This window comes from Bos taurus, chromosome 24 (genome assembly GCF_002263795.3).
Source record: "Bos taurus isolate L1 Dominette 01449 registration number 42190680 breed Hereford chromosome 24, ARS-UCD2.0, whole genome shotgun sequence".
Lineage (NCBI taxonomy): Eukaryota > Metazoa > Chordata > Mammalia > Artiodactyla > Bovidae > Bos > Bos taurus.
Window position 1 is genome coordinate 25,514,494 of NC_037351.1, and position 18,260 is coordinate 25,532,753.

Consider the following 18,260-nt stretch of genomic DNA (forward strand, 5'->3'; position numbering starts at 1 on the left):
AATACTTTGTATTTAATATAACTTAAACTTGGTCTGTATGTAAGTCACCCTTTTAAGGTCTGTTTCCTCCTCATATGATGATGTATTAATATATTGTGCATATGTGCTTTTTAATGCAACTACCTATGGTACCAAAATTAACTTTTTTCACCTGATAGCAAATTAAAAATTTTAGCCACTTTCTTGGTAGATGTGGGACTTCCCAGGTGGTGCGATGGTAAAGAATCCGCCTACCAATGCAGAACACATAAGAGACACAGGTTCAGTCCTGGGCTCAGAAAGATCCCCTGGAGAAAGAAAGGGCAACCTACTCTAGTATTCTTGCCTGGAAGATCCCACGGACAGAGGAGCCTGGTGGGGTGTAGTCCACAGGGTCGCAAAGAGTTTGACACAACTGAGCACACAACTGAGCCAAGCTTCTAGGCCTGTTTTACCAACTTCTGGTTTCCTTTTTTGAATCAGTCTTCATAATGTGGACGATGAGTTACCTATACCTACCTGTGTCTTAAAGGCTTTTCGTCTGGGAGTCTGACACAATTGAATCACTTTGTGTATGTGATGAAAAAATCTGCAAAGCAGCTAAGATCCTTATTTTCTAAACCTCTTAAGTCTGAATCTCAGCCTTGATCAATATTAATTCAGGCTTGTATATATTGATAGTGTGGGGCTTTGAGCTAGTAACATCTTTACCATGTAGGAAATGTGAAGAATTATTTTCCTGCTGGACTGGTGCCTAGAAGAGCCAATCCTTTGGGGAGCAGCTCAGAGCCCCCAGTTATATATGAAGGATAGTACACATATTTCTGTCCCTTCCTTCTTTTGCTATTGAATCAGATGTACATTTTGAGTGATGGAGAATGGTCAACCAGGATGCAACATTTTTGTGTTGAACAAGGGTGTTGCCATTTTCTGAGCTTTGGGCACACAGAATACTAGTGAGGAGAAGTGGGGCTTCTGTTTTTGTTTCAGTTTGGTTTAGGGATTTGCTCAAGCATATGCGTGTGTGTGTGAGTGTGAGTGCTGTGCCACAATCTCATGTACCTCTGTGGAGGTTCCCCTTAGCTTTTTAGTGCCTTACTCTCAACCGTGATGGATAGCCAAGAGTTCCCACAAGAGGAGACAAAGCCAATCTAACAAAAAGGATTATAGAAAATGGACACAGTGGAAGGAAGAGAGAACATTTTTGAAAAAAAGAAATTAATAGAAATACAAATTCATAATCACTATCCACAGAGAGTAAAGGAAAGACAATGAGCCCATGAAATGAAAACAGGACTTCATTAAAAAAAAAGAGAGAGAGAATCAGAAAAAGTTAGAAAAAAAAATGGGATAAGTGAAACAAAGCTTTCAGTAGACAAACGTAAGAAGATAACTCTTAAACTAGAATCAGACAGGAGAAGTTAAGAAAGAAGGTACCAGTACAGCACAGAGGCGACCATCTCCAAGGTGGTCCCTGACTAGCCCTGCCTCCTCGTGTGGCCTCCTGCCCCAGTGACCGTGGGAAGCACACTGAGGAGTGACAGTGTGTGACTCTCGAAGCTGGGTCATAAAGGACATCGCTGCTTCTGCTGTGGTCTCTTGGATCTCTTGCGCTTGAGGAAGCCAACTGCCATGTCATGAAGATACTCAGGCAACCCCATGGAGAAAATTGACTTGCTAGCGTTACCTTAACTGGCCATGTGACTTAGCTATTTTGGAAGTGGATCTGCCAGCTGAAGTCCAGACATCACGGAGCAGTGATCAGGGATCTTTGTCAGAGTTTCCTATCACAGTGCTTTGAGCATCGTAAGTGCTGTGGTGTGATGAACCACCGGTTTTGCTGCGATTTGTTCCACATCAGTTGATGAGAATGTATTTCCTAATCAGAGTTCTGGAAAAATACAGCAAAAAAAAAATGGGGATGGGAGGGGTAAAACAATAAAGACATAATGTAAGAATATCCCAGAAGCAAAGACATGAGTCTTCAGATTAAAAGGGTCCACATGTACCCATGAATAAAATACAGATCTATAAAGCATATTACTTTAAAATTTGTTTAATACAACTTAGAAGATAACAGAAACATTCTATAGGAACAATTGCTCGTGATTATGTGTCAGAATCATATGAACCTTCTCAGCAGTGCTGATACCTAGATGATTGTGGAGCCACATGCCTTTAAAACTCTAGGGGAAAGTAATTTTTACCTAGAAGTTTTTTACCCAGTCAGTATATCAATCAAGTGTGCAAGTAGACTGATGGCATTTTCATTCATTCATTAGCTAAATACACACACACACACACGTATACATACATACATACATACATACATACATATATATGTGTGTGTGTGTGCTCAGTCACTTAGTCCTGTCTGACTCTCTGCAACCCAGTGGAATGTAGCCTGCCCATGGCTCCTCTGTCCATGGGAATTCCCAGGCAAGAACACCAGAGTGGGTTGCATTTTCTTCTCCAGGGTATCTTCCTAACCCAGGGATGGAATCTCCATCTCCTGCATTGGCAGGTGGATTCCTTACCACTGAGCCACCTGGGAAACCCTCTCTCTCTTTGTCTCTCTCTCTCTGTCTATATATATCTATATATATATGTGCTGCTAAGTTACTTCAGTCATGTCCGACTCCGTGTGACCCCATAGACAGCAGCCCTCAGGCTTCTCTGTCCATGGGATTCTCCAGGCAAGAATACTGGAGTGGGTTGTCCACACACACACACACACCATATATATATACATTGCTATATTTACATAGCATATATATATATTTAATTTTCCCCTGTGGATCCAGAAATAGGAAGTTGCTGAAGGAAGTTCCTCAACAAACTGACAGAGCCAAGTGAAGGACACAGCTGATGTAGGTGCAGGAGGAGGCCCAGGATGATGGCCACAGCTGCTCAGACCAGGCCAGACTGGAGCAAGATGTGAGGGTAGTTGGGAGCTAGAGCTGAGCTTGGAGGGTGGAGGAGGAAGTGATAGATGGTTTCATGTATGTGAATGATTGCATCAGTTATTAATAAACACGGCATGCCTATTGGGGCTTTTGTACAAAATAATAACAGTTATATATTAAGTTAAGAAAAGTGAAGATAGTAATTAATCCCAGTTTGAGGAAGAAAACAGAATCGTAATTTATTCTACACAAATATTTACATAGTTGTAGTAATGCAAACACAAATTTGTGACATGACTCTGTTGGGAGAGTGGAGGGAGGGGCAGTGAGTGTGGAGGTAAAAATCCTCAGTGACCATGATAAGAAATCAATAGTGTCTAAAAAGTGTATGAGGCAAGAGGATATCAGAACTTGCATTACCTTGAAATATAGAGGTGAGTCTAGAATAAACTTCTAGATGTATATAAATGTATTGCTTTTGAAAGATGAAGGGGGGGTTAGATACAGAACTTATTTTTATTATAAGCCATTAAGTATTAGGTCTACATTTAATAAAAACAATTTTTTAAAATCTTAAAGGAAAGTCATTTGTTCAAACCGAGGATGTACCAGTAATAACATTGTAATTTAACTGCCTTTTGTTTTTATCCTCTCCATCTTACTGGTGAGGAAAAGCTTTAAAAAATAAAGTGATTTCTGTTATCTCAAGTTAATGCAGGACTCAGGACTAAAACTTAGTACTTTTGCACTCTTGAGGGAGCACTCTGGTGATGACTGCATTGTGTATCTCATTTGCTTCCGTCATAATTCTTTTTTTGTTTTAAGTTTTGGAAATGATTGCTAACAAATATAGCTAAGGCATAGGTAATTTCGCTCTAATTTTCTTTAGCTGTAGAATGAAAGTTTTTATTGTCAATGTACCTTTATATAATTTCCCTCGTAAGTAAAGGGAAGTGGTTATAATATAGGAAGTTGGATTCTGTGTGGTAAGTTCCCACTTTGTTTGTCTCTTATAATGTTCTTGGTCTGTATCATAAACAAGAATAATAAAAATAGAAACTCTTGCCTGGGTACTATACAGTGGAAGTGACAAATTCAAGGGATTAGATCTGATAGAATGCCTGAAGAACTATGGACAGAGGATTGTGACATTGTAAAGGAGGCAGTGATCAAAACCGACTCAAGGAAAAAAAATGCAAAAAGGCAAAATGGTTTTCTGAGGTGGCCTTACAAATAGCTGAGAAAAGAAGAGAAGCAAAAGGCAAAGGAGAAAAGGAAAGATATATCCATCTGAATGCAGAGTTCCAAAGAATAGCAAGGAGAGATAAGAAGGCCTGCCTAAGTGATCAATGCAAAGAAATAGAGGAAAACAACAGAATGGGAAAGACTAGAGATCTCTTCAAGAAAATTACAGATACCAAGGGAACATTTCATGCAAACATGGGCTCAATAAAGGACAAAAACGGTGAGGACCTAACAGAAGTAGAAGATATTAAGAAGAGGGGGCAGGAATACCCAGAAGAATTGTACAAAAAAGATCTTCATGACCCAGATAACCACAATATGATCACTCATCTAGAGCCAGACATCCTGGAATGCAAAGTTAAGTGGGCCCTAGGAAGCATTACTACCAACAAAGCTAGTGGAGGTGATGGAATTTCAGTTGAGCTATTTCAGATCCTAGAAGATGATGCTGTGAAAGTGCTGTATTCAGTATGCCAGCAAATTTGGAAAACCCAACAATGGCCACAGGACTGGAAAAGGTCCTTTTTCATTCCAATCCCAAGGAAAGGCAATACCAAAGAATGCTCAAAGTACCACACAGTTGCATTTATCTCATATGCTAGCAAAGTAATGCTCAAAATTTTCCAAGCCAAGCTTCAACAGTACGTGAACCGTGAACTTCCAGATAGATGTTCAAGCTGGATTTAGAAAAGGCAGAGGAACCAGATCAAATTGCCAACATCCATTGGATCATCGAAGAAGCATGAAAGTTCCAGAACAACATCAACAACTTCTTTTTGACCACGCTAAAGCCTTTTACTGTGTGGATCATGACAAACTGTGGAAAATTCTTAAAGAGATGGGAATACCAGACCACCTTCACTGCCTCCTGAGAAATCTGTATGCAGATCAAGCAGCAACAATTAGAACTGAGCATTGAACAACAGACTGGCTCCAAATTGGGAAAGGAGTACGTCAAGGCTATATATTGTCATCCTGCTTATTTAACTTCTATTCAGAGTACATCATGTGAAATGTTGGGCTGGATGAAGCTCAAGCTGGAATGAAGATTGCCGGGAGAAATATCAATAACCTCAGATATGCAGATGACACCACCGTTATGGTAGAAAGTGAAGAGAAACTAAAGAGCCTCTTGATTAAAGTGAAAGAGGAGAGTGAAAAGGCTGGCTTAAAACTCAACATTCAAAAAACTAAGATCATGGTATCCAGCAAAAAACTAAGATCATGGTATCCAGTCCCATCACTTCATGGCAAATAGATGGGGAAACAATGGAGACAATGCCAGACTTTATTTTCTGGGGCTCCAAAATCACTGCAGATGGTAACTGCAGCCATAAAATTAAAAGATGCTTCTTGAAAGAAAAGCTGTGACCAACCTAGACAGCATATTAAAAAGCAGAAAGCAGAGACATTACTCTGCCCACAGAGGTCCATATAGTCAAAGCTGTGGTTTTTCTAATAGTCATGTATGGATGTGAGAGTTGGACCGTAAGGAGAGCTGAGCACTGAAGAATTGATGCCTTTGAACTGTGGTGTTGGAGAAGACTCTTGAGAGTCCCTTGGACTGCAAGGAGATTCAACCAGTCCATCCTAAAGGAAATGAGTCCTGAATATTCATATGAAGGACTGATGTTACAGCTGAAGCTCCAGTAAATACTTTGGCCACCTGATGTGAAGAACTGACTCATTAGAAAAGACCCTGATGCTGGGAAAGATTGAAGGTAGGAGGAGAAGGGGACGATGGAGGATGAGATGGTTGAATGGCATCACCCATTTGAAAGATAAGAGTTTGAGCAAGCTCTGGAAGTTGGTGATGGACAAGGAGGCCTGGCATGCTCCAGTTCATGGGGTTGCAAAGAGTTGGAAACGACTGAGCAACTTAACTGAAAGGAAAATGGTTTTAAGAAAGGTAGTTGGGTTTTGTATAGTAAGTTCCAGTTGTTTTTGTCTCTACAAATGCCTTTGTGTCTATTATAAGCAATACAGAGTTAGCCCCCCTCCCCCGGCCTTATTATGTAAGAGAAGGGTCCCTGCTTCTTGATTCACTTTGTTTCCCACTTCTTTTAGTCTTGACACCATATGGAAAGCTTCACTAAAAAATGCAACCTGTATTATTTTCAGTGGCTTTTTTTTTCCTGGTCATAAATAACTTGTATCCTGATGTATTTGAAGTAAAACAGAAACATGAATTATATCATTATATAAATGTGATGATCTCCCAGTGGACTTGATAATAACAGTGTTTTCTCGTGTGTTACCAAAGTATAAAATAAAGTAATAATTCAAACAGTATGTTTTATAATCCTAAAGCATTTATCTATTTGATGTGGATGTGTTTATTTTTGCTATTTGACCATGATTCAACAAGTTAGAAAGCTACAGAAAAAAGTCATGGCAGAGCCTGAGTACATTTCTGTTTTTCTCTCCATGTAGACTGGCACACAGCCTTTTAACCGAGCAATGCTCTTCAACGTGGGCTTCAAAGAGGCCATGAAAGACAGCGTCTGGGACTGTGTCATCTTCCACGATGTGGATCATCTACCTGAAAATGACCGAAACTATTATGGATGTGGAGAAATGCCACGTCACTTTGCAGCCAAGCTGGATAAATACATGTATATGTGAGTAATGGCAGTGTTCTAATACGGTACAACATATTCGTGCTCAGTCATGTCCAACTCTGTGCAATCCCATGGGCTGTAGCCCGCCAGGTTCTTCTGTCCATGAAATTCTCCAGGCAAGAATACTGGAATGTGTTGCCAGGCCCTCCTCCAGGAGATCTTCCCGATCCAGGGACTGAGCCTGCCATCTCCTGCCTTCACAGGCAGGTTCTTTACCATCTGAGCCACCTGGGAAGCCAGATGCAGTGCAACATTCCTGCAAAATTATATCATTAAAGTGGAAGCAGCGTTATGTGCCTGGATCTAAGGGGGCCCAGGAGCCTGGAGAATACCTGTCACTCCAGCCCACCTTCACAGGGAGCTGGTACATAGAGTCGCTTGTTATCCCGGTGCTTCCTCACACACAGGTTTCAGTGTGGGGTGGTAGGAAAGAAAGCCTGGTTTCTATGGTCAAGGAAGTGTGGATCCAGTTTCTGGCTTTTACATTTGGCAGTTAGAGGGCTTGGTTGTCCCAGGACATGCATTTCTGAACGCTGGTATCCTTGTTCAGGAAGCAGGAGAACCCACCCATGGGTTCTGCGAGTTCCCAGGCTCTGAGCTGCGCAGGCAGGAGCAGGGCACAGCCTGGCTCCCCTGTGTTCCCCTCCTCCAGGGATGTTCCAGTGCAGGGAAAGCCCTCTCTTCTGCAGCCCATTTTCTCTTCTTTTGAAGCTGTGTTTTCTTGACCTGCCTTTAATATTAAGAGACATTTTTTTTGTTCTGTGATGGGAGATATGTTGAAATGATACCATCATTGGAGCTGTGACAGTAAACTTAAATTGACATTAAGCAAGCAGGCCTGATCTGTGAAAGAGATCACAGATTTTATTGACTAACGGAAGTGGAGAGGAGAGAAAATAGCTTGGAGCAGGGAGATATCGGCTCCATCACTTTCACCTGCTGCCCGACCTGCAGAGCTCGAGAAGCAGGAAGTCTCTGTGATAAGGACCTGGCGAATCAGCTCAGAAATGAGAAGAGTGCTTTTTGTTTTTAAAACTGGTCATTGTCATTATTAGAAAATCTCCTTTTTACCGTGGTATCAGAAATCCAAGTCTGGCATTACCTTGGGAAGATCACCCTGGTTCAGGATCTGATTCTTTGCACTTCTAGAAACTCAATTTTGGTCAATCTGCTAGAGTCACATTAAATTCAGGGGAATTGATTTTTGCTAGGACTTTCCTGATAGCTCAGTTGGTAAAGAATCTGCCTGCAATGCAGGAGACCTCAGTTCAATTCCTGGGTCGGGAAGATCCGCTGGAGAAGGGATAGGCTACCCACTACAGTATTCTTGGGCTTCCTTTGTGACTCAGCTGGTAAAAAATCTGTTTTTTTTTTTTACTAAATTTTACTAAAGATTTTTATTTAATCTTATAAATTAAAATTTAATAAATTTTAATAAAGATTTTTGATAAAAGATAATGAGTGTCATAGAAATGAAGAATTCTCAATTTTTGTTTGAAAATATTGATTTCTAATGAATAAAGTCATCTTATCTACCTAGACTAATCCTAGGACTTCCCAGGTGGCGTTAATGGATGGTAACGATGACCCTATATGCAAGACAGCAAAAGAGAAACAAAGAACAGACTTTTGGACTCTGTGGGAGAAGCCGAGGGTGGGATGATTTGAGAGAATAGCATTGAAACATGTATATTACCATATGTGAAATAGATCACCAGTGCAAGTTCAGTTCATGAAACAGGGCACTCAAAGCTGGTGCACTGGGATGACCCTGAGGGACGGGACAGGGAGGGAGGGAGGTGGGAGGGGGTTCAGGGTGTGGGACTCATGTACACCCGTGGCTGATTCATGTCAGCGTATGGCAGAAACCACTACAGTAGTGTAATGTAATTAGCCTCCAATTAAAATAAATAATTAAAAAAAAAAAAAAAAACCACCAGCCAGTGCAGGAGACAGAAGATACGTGGCTTCAATCCCTGGATGGGGAAGATCCCCTGGAGGAGGGCATGGCAACCCACTCTAGTATTCTTGACTGGAGGATCCCATGGACAGAGGAGCCTGGTGGGCTGCAGTCCATAGGGTTTCACAGGGTCGGACACAACTGAAGCGACTTAGCATACAGACTAATCCCAGGGTTCATAGGGTATCTTGGAAGAGCATTGCAGGAATAGGCAGCTAGTTTTTTCAAAATTAAATGCTAGACTTGCTTTTACTAGTTTATATTTATCCTCATCTATCTAATAATGTATTTAATAAAGATCAATTAATTTAGGAAATTAGCTTGGTAACATCTAACATTGCATTAGCAGCTATTGATGTATTTGATCAAGTTTACTTTTGGTGTGAAAATAGACCATTTTTTGAACCCTAGGTTTTGAGTCTTACAAAGTAACAATACTAAATAGTGAATTTCAGTTACCACAAGTGTTTTATGTAACACAGTTAGGTGTACCTATTTCACTAGAATATGAAGATGCTTTGTTTCTTGGTGTGCTTTATATTTCCAAAAATATGATTTAATCAGCATGATTGTTTATATGGAAATAGAGGTATATTTTGCAAAGCACATAGAAGATCTAAAAGTCAACTTCATATGGCACACTGTCTTGATTTCATTTTTAGAATGCTGTTTTCTGCTTTCTTTTGTAGTCTTCCTTATAAAGAATTTTTTGGTGGTGTAAGTGGACTGACAGTGGAACAGTTCAGAAAGATCAATGGTTTTCCTAACGCCTTCTGGGGCTGGGGAGGGGAAGACGATGACCTTTGGAATAGGTATGTTGAGGTACAAATTACTTAAAATTGGAATTTCTAATAATTTTCTTTCTATCCCAGGAAAGGATTCTTTTGGAAAATCTTTGTGGTTCCTAAATCCTGTGTTGTGTTTTTCTGTTGTTTCATAAATTACTGACAGCACGTACACTCAAGCATTCTGTTGTATTTTAAATAGAACTCAAGTAATTATTTTTATATTTTATTTCTTAATGTATTTTCATTTCCGTACATTGTATCTTAGGGTTCACTATGCTGGATATAATGTAACAAGACCAGAGGGGGACCTGGGAAAATACAAGTCTATTCCTCATCACCATCGAGGTGAAGTCCAGTTCTTAGGACGGTAAGTTTAATATCTTTAGATAGCGAGGTTTCGAAGTTATTTAACATATGAAAGATCTTTTTAAAAATGCATCACACTCCCCACACACAAAAAAAATACTTTTGAAGGGAATTATCTGTTGATATCATTTTTCTTTATAAAAGTAAAGCATTCTTGTGCTGCTTTTTTTTAAATAGTTTTATTTATTTATTATTTTTGGCTGCGCTGAGTCTCCGGTGCTGTGTGGGCTTTTTCCTAGTCGTGGCGAGTGGGGCTGCTCTGCAGTTGCAGTGGCTTCTGTTGTGGAGCGCGGGCTCTGAGGCATGCTGGGTCAGCACGTGTGGCACATGGACTCAGTTGCTCTGCGATACATGGGATCTTCCCAGACCAGGGGTCAAACCCGTGTCTCCTGCATTGGCAGGTGGATTCTCCACCACTGAGCTACCAGGGAAGTCCTTGTGCTTGTTTTGAAAAGATACATACACATGTATGTATACTTACACACACACACACACACACACCTATATATTAAAGAGCCTGGTTAATTGTTTATATAAAAAGTTTTTCCTTAGCATAAAGCCTAATGCATTTTATTTCTTAAGGATATCTAAGTTGTACAAGTACAAAATAATTATTTTTCAGATAGCATTTTAAGACTAGTAAAAATGCTAATTTAGAATGTGGTGTAGAAGGATTTTTAATTATGTGTAAGAACCCAAAATTGTAAAGAGCTTTAAATGCTTTACTGATAAGAATGACCTTGAGCACATTCTCATGTTTTTCTTTTGAAACATGTTTCTGTTACTTTTAATTTTTTTCTTTAATGCTGTAGGTATAAATTACTCAGATACTCAAAAGAGCGCCAGTACATCGATGGGTTGAACAATTTAGTATACACGCCAAAAGTACTGGTTGATAGGTTGTATACAAATATATCTGTAAACCTCATGCCAGAGTTAGCTCCAATCGAAGACTATTAAAGGAAGTAGCTCTCGTGGCAAGACCGCAATGCTGGATCGGAAACTGGGAGTGCGCCCCCTAGCGGAGGTCAGTGAATGGATGCGTCACAGTGCTCTGGGTGGTGAGAAGAGCCTGCGTTCTCAGTGTTTATTTGTGGGATTGTACACAGTCAGCCTTCTTCCACCCACCCATCTTTTACCGAGACACACCCCCTGGCGAGCACTGCAGAGACCAGATGCAGTTAAGTCTGGCAGTTACAGGAGCTCCCTACGAAGAGAAAATTTTTATACTAAAATCTATAATTTAATTCAAGAGAATGCTTTATTTCCATTTAAACATATTTTGTACATATGTGGTGTAAATTAATGTGTTCAAATTGTTGAAAAATAAGATGTGTTGCAGTTTTGCATGTAACGGGTGATGCCTTTATGGGACTTTTATAAACCTTTTTTATTTGCATGGAATAAAACCCTGTAAATTTATGTCACTAAACAAAGGTTAACCTTGTGTGAAATGAAGGAACTGTCAATAATTGACAACCAACTAATAAATACACTGTTATACTAGTTTTGAGCTTTAGACCTTCAGCTTTTTGTGGAAGAAGTCACAGCTTCTGTAGGGTTTTTAAGGGTAAGAAGAGAGGACTTAAATAGCTTTTCTTCCTACCAGAATTACCTTTTTTTTTCCTTGCTTGCAATCTCATCAGGTTTTGCTAAATCACAACCATATTATTTATGCATATTGCATGAGTATTACTAAGAAAATCTTAAAAGTTGTGATGTGACGCGATATAAAGGAGCTCTTTGTTAACCGTCTCTCATGTACCTCTGGTGTAAGTGTCAGGGATTTTGTGCCTCAAAAAATGTTCCCAAGGTCGCGTGTGGTTGTACACTGTACTTTTTAAATTCACAGTGAATAGCACTTTTATTATTTCCAGTTCAGAAGAGCCAAAAAAAACTTTCATTTAAGAAAAAAGCAAAACAATTTTTTAAAAGATTGAGTTATGGAAAACCCAGTAGTACTTAAAACATACAAATGAATTATACTATTAGATAAAAAATTAAATGTTCTATTTTTATGAAGATAAATGCTTAGTAGATAAAAGCAGATTTTAAGTTTAATTATCAGACTCATAGAACTTCAAGTTTGGAAGGGACCCTTTTTAATGTTGGCTGGTTTCATTCAAACTGCGTGTATTTTTTTCACTTATAAGTTATTACATCTCTGGTGTTAAAATTTCCTCACTAAAACATAAATTAATAGAATTATATTAAGATACATTACCAATTATTTAAATGCATTGGCTTTATTAAGACACCTCTCTAAAAACAGGTCTCTCTACCTGACATCAATTACTTAATCTTGAATTTGGATGGCATTTTCATAACAAAACCAAACAGTATCCTTACTTTGAAAATTATCAATTATGATTGACCAAAGATTCTTTAAAATGTCTTAAGATATTTTCATAAATTTAAAACAAAAAATTATATATCTATGAAACAAACCTTCAATATCAAGGAACAAAATGGATTATTCACCTGACACAGATATAGTTATTTATCTCTTAGGTTGTAAGTTTAATTTTTAAATTGTCATTTTCTGTGGCAAATATTGATAACACAAATGACTGCAAACAAAACCATAAAATAATTGAAATTCTTACACTTTGAGAAAACTGATAGTTCTCTGTTAAACAAATTTTCTACATTTATTTCTTAGAAATATTTCCAAAATATTTGTTTTTCATTTTTTGATGAAAAGTCAAACCTTCTGGAAAGCAAGATATTTGTTCTTAAATTGTGTATCTATCTCTCAAAGCCCATGTAGTTTTTTAATTTGATGAAAGGAAAGAAAGTAGATTGAAAAAGTTAACATTTGTTGATCACTAACAAGATTGTAGGGGCATAGGAGCATAATTAACCCAATAATACTTAAATATTTTAGTCATGGGGGAAATTGGGGCTGTTTCTGAGTCTTATTAGGAGAACATATTTTTCTCTTTAATATGGAGCGGCCCACATTTTGGAATCTTCTCATTTTGATACACATTTTTATAGTTTCAAGAGAATTCCCTTCAACTAGATTTGCCTTATTTTCTTGGATTAAGTCTACTAGTAATTTTGTTTTAAGTGAGGGCCATGACTATTTTGCTTTTTTTAGTTTTGGATACAGTGTGGCATCCTGTGAAAACCATCTCATTAGTTTGCTTTTTATCCTTTGTTTTGCTTTTTAAGTGCAGACCTCAAATTGATTTTTGCATATAAGTAGTAACTTTTATGTTTGCATATATGTGATAGAGCTTTGCCAATTACCTGTATAAAAAGAACTCTGTCCCCTGGTGGTGGTGGTGGTTTAGGACCTAAGTTGTGTCCAACTGTTTGCAACCCCATGAACTGTAGCCCTTCAGGCTCCTCTGTCCATGGGATTTCCAGGCAGGAATACTGGAATAGGTTGCCATTTTCTTCCCCAGGGGATCTTCCCAACCCAGGGATTGAACCCTGGTCTCTTGCATCTCCTGCCTTGCAGACGGTGTCTTTACCAACCGAGCCACCAGTTACAGCCGCCAGCCTGTAACTCTGTCCCATAAAAATTAACAAATACATTACAAATGCAGACTGTCTTTATAGCTCAGTGGCTTTGTTAGCGTGCATGTGTTGATTACCTACTCGATTAGGTGCAGTGCCAGGTATGTCAAAGAAAACATTTCCGTTCTAAACAAATCAAGTCAAGCAGATTAAAACCTTTCTAAAATTATGAAAACGTCTTCTGTTAACTTATACATTGTATTTTTTAGTCTCAAAGGCAAGAAATGTATATAGATAGACATAATTCCGAGCTCCCTATAGCACTGCTGGGAAAGTTATACAGTGCCTTTCGACTAGAGAAAGTAGGAATGATTAATGGGCCTGTTTGTAGAAAAGAAAATGAAAAAGTGTACACATTTGCTGTAACATTATGTCTCAATTCTCATTCAGATTGTCATTTAAGTCTTTGCCAAAACTGGGGTTTAATGAATATTTTTTCAGTCTAAATATAAATTTCTGTTTGTAATTTGTGAAAAGGTGTTCCATAAAAATAAACCCTTATTTGCAATATTATGTAAATACAAAATTATGTGTTAAAACTTGCTTATTCTCCTTTCCTAGCCAAGGTATTGATATCCATTTTAAAACAAAATGGAAAAATACCAGTTCAATATTCTCCTTCATTTTGGAGGTTCTGTACAAGTCAAAGCAGATTGTGTGTCATTTGATTTGGCCTTTGTTTGTCTCGGTTATATTTCTTTGTGTACTTTTCAGACAAATACTGGTACTCTAGATGTATTATCTTGTATTTGCAAATATGCCAATGAGAGAACTGAAATGGTCATAGTGTTTATCAGAAAAAGGAAGTGTACTTAAGATTATTTTATTTATTAAGATCTAAAAGGCTTCTATATAAATGCACTGAAATAAATGCTAGTAATTTCTTGTACTCTCATTTTTTTTTTTTTTTTTGCTTCTCATGGAAATGTTTGTACTTTTTTATCATTGTCTTTTATGAAATATAATGTTCTAAAGACCTTGTGTGATGATGTGATTATTTTCTCAGGACCTGTTTTTGGGGTTGTCTGGGGTTTTGTTGTGTTTGTGTTCCTGATTTTCAGGTGGACTATTGCTGAATGCTGTGGTTGTACTAGAATTTACACTGTAAGCATGAGGTGATCACATCTACCTTTGCAGCAGGGTCACTTAAGTACATTTAGACACGATTTCATAGCTTGGACCTCAGAGGACACACAGTGATATTTAAATAGTGTTCATCAATACAATTAGTAATCTACTGTATCAATATGAATAGTTAAGAAGTCATTTTTGGCATAACTTTCTTCTCCCTGCACAACTTCAGTAAGCTGGTGTGTTGTAGGCAGAAATCTGAAGATCTTTAAGGCAGTCAAATCTCAGAAATACCTTGAGACTGGATTTGCATTTGGGACTAGATCATGAGATCATGACTTCTGTCAATTGGAATTATTTGTGTAATGAATTCTCAGTGTTATTAATTTTTATGCATAGTATGACTTACTGGGATATTGTCACTAAACATCACAAAGCCAGTCATTAAATCATAATCATTTAGGTATTCAAATCCTGCTAAGCCAGAAAATGGAGTTTGCTTAGTCTGCCCCAGGTTCCTACCTATAGTATTAGTGTGTCCTCTGATGATTTAATGGTTTTATTTTTTTGTTGTCTTTATTTTTTCCCCAATTTTATTGAGATACAATTGACATACAGCACTGTCTGAATAATGCTGTACAGCATAATGAAATAATGACCACGGTAAATTTAGTTGAACACCCATCATCTCATATAGATGCAAAAGAAAAGGAAAAAAAGAAAGGGTTTTCCTTGTATGGATTTAAGGTTGTGGAGATATTCTGGACCAAAGTTATTTTTTTAGAAAAGGTGCTGCTTAAGGTGCACTTGATTTAAGTGACTTCAGAAAAGATAGTCCTGTATCACCCACAAATTAATACAAGAAAAATATATGGGTTGAAAAGTAAAACTTGTGTCTTTCTCAACGCATTCCTAAGATACATTTTGGTGGACCTGAATTCCATAGCTAATTTAATCTTCCCAACTCCTACAGCTGAAGTCTGTGCTCTGGAAGATCTCCAAGAAGCATCAGACATTAACTACTTTCAAGGAGTTTACTGTCCTCTGTAAAACTGACAGAGTGGGACACTTGAAAACCTATGTGTCACTGAGTCACGTCTGACTCTTTGCAACCCCATGGACTGTAGCCCGCCAGGCTCCTCTGTCCGTGGGATTCTCCAGGCAAGAATACTGGAGTGGGTTGCTGTGCCCTTCTCCAGGGAATCTTCCTGTCAAGTGAGGTGCTCGATTGTGCCCTCTGCAGACATCAGTTGTATAGTTCACTCATGCAATATTAGAGAGCCAATGGAGTGTCTTGAAGGAGCAACTTTTTTCCAGGTGCAGAATATTTCTTAGCCAATGAATAACTAACACGGACGTACTGTAGAGCACAGGGAACTCTGCTCAATGTTATGTGGCAGCCTGGATAGGAAGGGGGTTTGGGGGAGAATGGATACATGTTATATATACGGCTGAGTCTCTACCTTGCACCTGAAACTCCCAGCCTTGTTAATTGGCTATACTAAAATATAAAATAAGTTTTTAAAAAAGTCAAAAATAGAGCATTTCTCTGCTGAAAACAGTACATGTTAGAAGGATAGTTGAAATAATTGCTTTTCTGCAACTGTGGACCTTCATTTGCAGTTACCTCTCAGCAGAACTTTGTTGAAAGGTGGTAGTTATAAGTGAAGACTCTGGAATCAGACTGAATGGAGTTTGAATTCACAGATTCACTGTTATTAGCTGTGTGTGCTCAGTTGCTGAGTTGTGTCTTGACTCTTGTAACCCCATGGACTGTAGCCTGCCAGGCACCTCTGTCCATGGGATTTCCCAGGCAAGAATACTGGAGGGGGTTGTCATTTCCTTCTCCAGGGGATCTTTCCAGCCCAGGGATCCAACTCATGTCTCCTGTGTGTCCTGCATTAGCAGGCAGACTCTTTACCACTGAGCCACCTGGGAAATTTTAGCAAAATTTTAAACCACTATGGCCCTCGATTTCTTGGTCTCTATGGAGGATGAGGGAACTACCCAAGGGTCATTCAAATGATTAAAGTAACTAATTCTTTTCTATACATCAGTGTCTCTTTTGCTGTCTCATATACAGGGTTATTGTTACCATCATATCAGTCGCCAGTCCAGGTTCGATGCACGATACTGGATGCTTGGGGCTGGTGCACTGGGATGACCCAGAGGGATGGTACAGGGAGGGAGGAGGGAGGAGGGTCCAGGATGAGGAACACGTGTATACCTGTGGCGGATTCATGTTGATATATGGCAAAACCAATACAATATTGTAAAGTTAAAAAATAAAAGTAAACGTGAAAGAAAATTAAAAGAAAAAAAGTAATTCTAATAGAGAACGTAACACGGTGCTGGACTCCGAGCACGAACTTGGCTTATATTAAGACGGTTTCCAGTTTCAGAGTGAAATTCTTTTCATACAAATTGTCTTGGATCATATTGTAAGAATGAGACCATGCTCCTTAATTCTGCTAGGAAATGAAGTCAGTGACTACCCTGTGCATGAGAATGTATGTAAACAATTAGTAGACTGACGAAAGTACACAATTATAACTTGGCGATAATAGTCATGAGGAGAAATGTATGGCAAGTGAGAATCAGGCTTTGTTGTTGATCTTAAGTAGATGACATGGCAAGCACCTGTTACAATACTGAACTCGTGGAAAGGATTCTGTAGTTTTCTCTCTTACAGCTGAAGGATTTCAGCCTCCACCTGGGCCTGAACTTCTCCTATTTCTCTCCTACCCTTTGGGTGTGGCTTCTTCACTTATTCTCTTCTCAGTTTCTTGGAAGAGCCTTCTTTTTCTGCCTTCCTTTCTGCCTCCCGTCTCTTTGCTCTGATCAGTAATTCACTTTCTAGGACACTTTCCAGCACTGCCCAGCAGAATATCCTGTGATGTGGAAGTGTTCTGTGATATTGCTGTATGACAGTCACTAGCCATGCATGGCGGTTCAGCACTTGAAACGTGGCAGGTATGAGTAAGGAACTGGATTTTTCATTTTGTTCAGTTGTAAATAAATAGCCACATACACCAGATGATCTCTTGTATTTGCAAAGCTGAGCACATGGTCCCCCAGGTGTGTGCAGAGACTCCCAGGTGTCTGTGTCAGTTCATCTCTGTGCTCCCAGCGTCTAGGTCCATGCTCAGTGAATGAGTGATTCTGTCAGGGGAGACTGTTTACCATCTAACAGAGCAGAACCCACGGCAGCGTTACCAGTGATTGCTTCATTAATGCACACCCGTCACCCTCTTACTGAACTGTGTTAAGTAGGATCGGTACCTTATTAGTAAAAGTCATTGTCAGAATGTGTTTTGTTCCACCTACAGATTTACCTGAATAGAGAAGCTCATCTTTTCATCCAATATATTTGTAAATTAAAAAAAAAAATTTACTAAGTTTTAAAAAATTAAAATGGATTAGTTTATAAAACCAAAAAAAACAGCAAAGAATTTACTGCCAAGATAATTTTTGCTAAATTAAAAAATCTAACAAGGAAAGTGACAGTCATCCCCACTGTAAAATAAATGTCTCAAGGCACAGATATGGTGATGAAAGAGTTTGAGGGCAGATGCTGAAAACACCTGCTTGATTTATCAAAGAGAAGGTGTTAATATATGTCTGGGACATTATTTCCAGTTTACTTAGTTCATTTCCAAGGATTTGCTTCATTTACACAGTCTTTCCTCCCCTTCTTCCCTTCCTTTACCTGCTCTTCTCTCTTCTTCCACCATCACCATCGTTGTTAGAATCAGGAAACATCATGGCGGATGGCGGCTGTTAGTTTCTCTGAAGT

General features: G+C 38.8%; 1 protein-coding gene across 5 annotated transcripts in view; it reads left to right on the forward strand.

Moving 5' to 3' along the window:
- B4GALT6 (beta-1,4-galactosyltransferase 6) overlaps nucleotides 1-14,370 on the forward strand; it is a 69,093-nt gene extending 54,723 nt beyond the window's left edge. For 4 of the 5 annotated variants that reach the window (XM_010818685.4, XM_059880823.1, XM_059880822.1 and 1 more), the window contains 4 exons: nucleotides 6,564-6,751; nucleotides 9,401-9,523; nucleotides 9,765-9,866; nucleotides 10,678-14,370. In XM_010818685.4, coding sequence (XP_010816987.1) covers nucleotides 6,564-6,751; nucleotides 9,401-9,523; nucleotides 9,765-9,866; nucleotides 10,678-10,825 — 561 coding nt within the window. In that variant the 3' untranslated portion in view covers nucleotides 10,826-14,370. The remainder of the gene's footprint in view (nucleotides 1-6,563; nucleotides 6,752-9,400; nucleotides 9,524-9,764; nucleotides 9,867-10,677) is intronic. The other variant, NM_001192596.1, reaches the window with a different exon arrangement.
- The last annotated feature ends 3,890 nt before the right edge of the window (nucleotides 14,371-18,260 follow it).